Source organism: Empidonax traillii, unplaced genomic scaffold (assembly GCF_003031625.1).
Source record: "Empidonax traillii isolate 1590-97213 ecotype Southwest subspecies unplaced genomic scaffold, ASM303162v1 scaffold270:size1067046, whole genome shotgun sequence".
Lineage (NCBI taxonomy): Eukaryota > Metazoa > Chordata > Aves > Passeriformes > Tyrannidae > Empidonax > Empidonax traillii.
Window position 1 is genome coordinate 765,903 of NW_020955463.1, and position 4,038 is coordinate 769,940.

General features: G+C 33.4%; 1 protein-coding gene across 7 annotated transcripts in view; it reads left to right on the top strand.

Moving 5' to 3' along the window:
• ARMC4 (armadillo repeat containing 4) overlaps positions 1-4,038 on the top strand; it is an 84,765-nt gene that overhangs the window by 6,544 nt on the left and 74,183 nt on the right. The window contains exons 1-3 of one of the 7 annotated variants that reach the window (XM_027889710.1): positions 75-175; positions 677-813; positions 1,842-1,955. The exons of the other annotated variants lie outside the window; for them this stretch is intronic. Coding sequence (XP_027745511.1) covers positions 1,944-1,955 — 12 coding nt within the window. The 5' untranslated portion in view covers positions 75-175; positions 677-813; positions 1,842-1,943. Of the gene's footprint in view, positions 1-74; positions 176-676; positions 814-1,841; positions 1,956-4,038 lie in introns of those variants that run through there. 7 annotated transcript variants of the gene reach the window in all.

Here is a 4,038-nt window from a genome sequence, read left to right on the forward strand (position 1 = left end):
ATTCTCTTCATTTCTCTGAGCCCATCCTTTTGATGAATACATTTTAAACCATTTTCTATTAATTGCAGAGGCGTAAGACTAAATCCAGCTGCTGTAAACAGTGAAGTGAATCTTCTCAAGAATTTCTCTGGGAAAGGAGAAGATACAGTACTGGAATCACTGGAATATACATCAGGTCAAGATCTGATCGTATCTCATAGACCATTATTAATTTCAGTAATACATTTAAAGTGCTTATTTCTACCATAAAGTTATAAAGTAAAATATTTATTTATATATATTTTTATATATTTATATTTATATATATATAATTTTATATATATATATATATATATATTTATATATAAAGTAAAATAAAGTATTTTCAGACATTCAGTGATGTTCTTCAGCCTTTACATACAGGAATAATGTCTCAGTTATGTGAATATCTTCAGTGGAATTAAAGGAAGTGAACTGACTCCCTGATGCTGAAAAGTGCCAAAAACCGTTGTGGTTCTTGGTTGGATTGGGCCAGGGGTCACAGAGTTTTGCATGATTAATGCCTAACAGTATGAATTCTTAAGAGTAAGGAATTGTTTGCGACTTTGATTTGTATATGTGTTACATTAATCATCAAACATAACTATTAAAAAATACTTTTAAACTGGATAAAAACACTAACGCTAATTGGTTACAGATTACGTGTTCGCTAATGGCTGCCGAGCTCCTCCCTGGAGACAAGTGCATGGAGACATTTGTTACTTAGTCATCAAACCACATGACACTGATCCTTTGTATATCACTTGCAACACAGCAGGAGTGTTTTTAAATGGAGTAAGTAATAATAAAGGATACCATGCAGTAATGAATATTTTTATGTGCTAAAATCAAACCTCAGTCAGGTTTAGGGTAGTGGTATTGGGGCTGTAAGACCTGCAGAGCTCACGTTTTGGTACAGAGGGAGAAGCCACAGTAATAAGTGTGTGCTAGTTTTTCCATATGTTTTGAGTGCTTTTTCGATAAGTTTTATACTAGGAGTGTACTCTGCACTCTTTCCTAACAGTGTTTGTTTGGTCTTTAAATGTACTCAGGCAGTTCTTCACGGTGTTCCTTTTTAAAGGTGCTGTGGGACTTGATGCTTCTTTAGTGCCTCATTGCTTTTGATCTGAAGTGTGATATTGTTGTGTGTGGCTAATAGAGCTTGCTTTTGTCTTTTTATAAATGATAAGCAGTTCTTTCTCCTTTCAGTGGGAGCTTTATAGAAATAATTTCTCTCCTTTCCTTTTCATTTTGTTTACCTTTTTCCTTTCAGATGGGTTTTATTTAGGCATATTAGCCCCTTAAGCGTGTTAAGCAGTGCCCAGAGCTCTTACATTCATGTTGAAGACAGACTGACGTCTGTCAGGTGTAACTCCACGGATTGATTTCCTAAGAGTTAAAAAATGCAGGGAAATCTTGCCTTGGCACATTTTTAGTAAGCGAAGCTCCTAAAGCGCAGTCAGTCAGGTCACATAATTTTCTGATCCTTTTAGACATCTGCCATACTGCACTGCAAGCTCGTATTTACTTGGTTGTTTGCCATAACCTGTAAACTCTTTTCAGTGGAACTACACACGGTACAATTAACTGATAGTAATTGGCTGCAAAATTCCATGTAAGGTCTTGGTCATATGCCGGGATGCATGGAGATCCATATATCTTTACAAAGCATTGGTGAAGTTTGATGGACTCTGCTGAGCATGAGACTTCTGTACTTAATTAATTACAGTATGACCTTTGTGCTTTAGCACTATTTTGTGATGCAGATTAAATTACCTGTGTGGTGCAAAGCTATTAATAATTTAAATTTTTCTTCTTTTAAGGGCCAGCTACAGGGAAAAGAGCTTGACTATGAAAGAAAAAGTGATGTATATAAAGATATAGTCACATTTTTAAGAGAGAGATCACCTAGATTTGCAGAAAATATGGCTAAACAGGTATGTATTTACTGATACTGGGTGTATCTTCTACTTTGTACAAGTGTACATTGTTACGAATTACATTATAAACCTGGCTGAACATATATTCTTTATCAAAGATAACTCAGTGATTATATGAAGAATTTCAATAACTGAAATGCATTTATTATTTTTTCTTTGGATTTGTTTCAGTTTCTGCTAAATATGTTTCTTTTGTAAATAGCAAATAATACACCATTTTGTGTATTGTTCTGTCATACCTTATGGTGGGGTTTGAATTACATGTGAGGTCAGCCTCTAATTTTGCATTAAATGTTCTGCTTGTCTTCTGGTATTGTTCTCTACGGAGCACTGGAAATACTAAAGCAGGAAAGTATGATATCCTTACGGAAAAAGTCAACTTTTTATGACAATATTTTTCTGTGATCAAAACCACTTGAATTTTTATCTTCATGCTGTGTAACCTAAAGATAAATAATAGCTAGACTTTTTTTTATGAGAACTGTCTGATTTAAATATCAGAGTTGAGAGTTAAGCATCCAGCTTACACACCATGTCTTGCTTCAGCCACTATAAAATGCAAGTGTTTTGGCTTTAATTTAGAGTTCTGTATTAGCTAGAACCACACAGTGCCACTACAGTTCTATTTTTTGTTTCATCATTCTTGACAAAAACTCCTTTTTTTTAAAAGATTTCTAGTGTGGTTATAACAGATTAATAACTTGGTGGTAAAATTCATTACAGACCAAAAATTTTATTGCGGTTATTTATATGCAACTTTAATTATTGAAAGAAGGAAGGGATTAAAACATATCCTTTAGTTATGATTTTTTGTGATGTAGGGCTGATATTTTTTTTTTTTTTGAGATCCAGATATTTGACAGTTCTGAAAGAACAGAACATTTCAACTTGTACACATAAATACAGTAGCTTACAGTAATGGAATTAAAATTTTAAGTTGTTCTGTTTGAAAGGGAAATAAGTTAAAAATTTTTTCATTTATAGACAAGTTTTTTAATGTTATACCTATATACTGGAGTACACTTCATTAATGGAACAACATATGGATGGTTTTAGACATAATTACTGGTTTAATGTATGTGCAGTGATTTGGCCTAATTTGATGTTCATGGGAATATTTTAATAATTTTTACATTTCTAATCCTAAATGTTAATGTATAATAATGACACTGTTGATAATAGACATAATATATCTTTTTTAATGGGTTTTCTACCCTTATACAGATAATGTAACTATTTGATAAATGTGTACACTTATTAAATAAGAGTAAATAAATAGAATTTATCGTGTTTTCTTTCAATTATCACATAATTCATGCACTCAGTATTGCCTGGCTATGTAAATATGTTTATGCAGAAGAGTATACATTATTCCTTTTAATGGTTTAGGAATATCATATCATCTTGCCATGATGAAGAGCTGGTTTAGTACTTTCTGCTTTCTAAAACTGGAATGTAAACAAGTTAATATTGTAAAGCTGCAGAGCGTTTGTACCTGAGGGAAAATCTCTGCTCTGGAACTCTCAAAAGCAGGGAAAAGCTGTATTTGCCTACAGTTTGCTTACATAAAGTAAAATATGACTGAAAGTAGTTTTGATTTATTTTCAGAGGAGAGGAGAGCTTCAAAAAGCTTGTTACATACACATATATTGCAAAACCAGTTAACTTTTATAATATCTGGCTGGCGTTGTTTAAGCTAACATTCAGAGTTTCTGTGTTGGCATATAGTGTGGAAGAAACATACTTTTTAATGTCTGCTTAGCTGGTCAAGCTACAGCACCAGTTCCCTGTGAATCATCTAGTTTATCATGTGCTAAATTGTCTTGTCTGGAGTACATTTTCAGAATGAGAGAATTAGCAAGAGTCAGTGTGGAATTAGACAGTCGGGTCAGCAAGCCTGGAACAGCCGATTCACATCAGGGACTGGTGAAAAACAGACCACACTGTGACAGCCTCCTAAAAACTGCCCTGAATCAGATACTTAAAGGAATGTCTTCACCTATCTGGTAGTGACAGCTGCAATAATAATATAATAAGTAATGATCGTATGCTGTCTTTCCTGTAAAAATTGAATATGTTC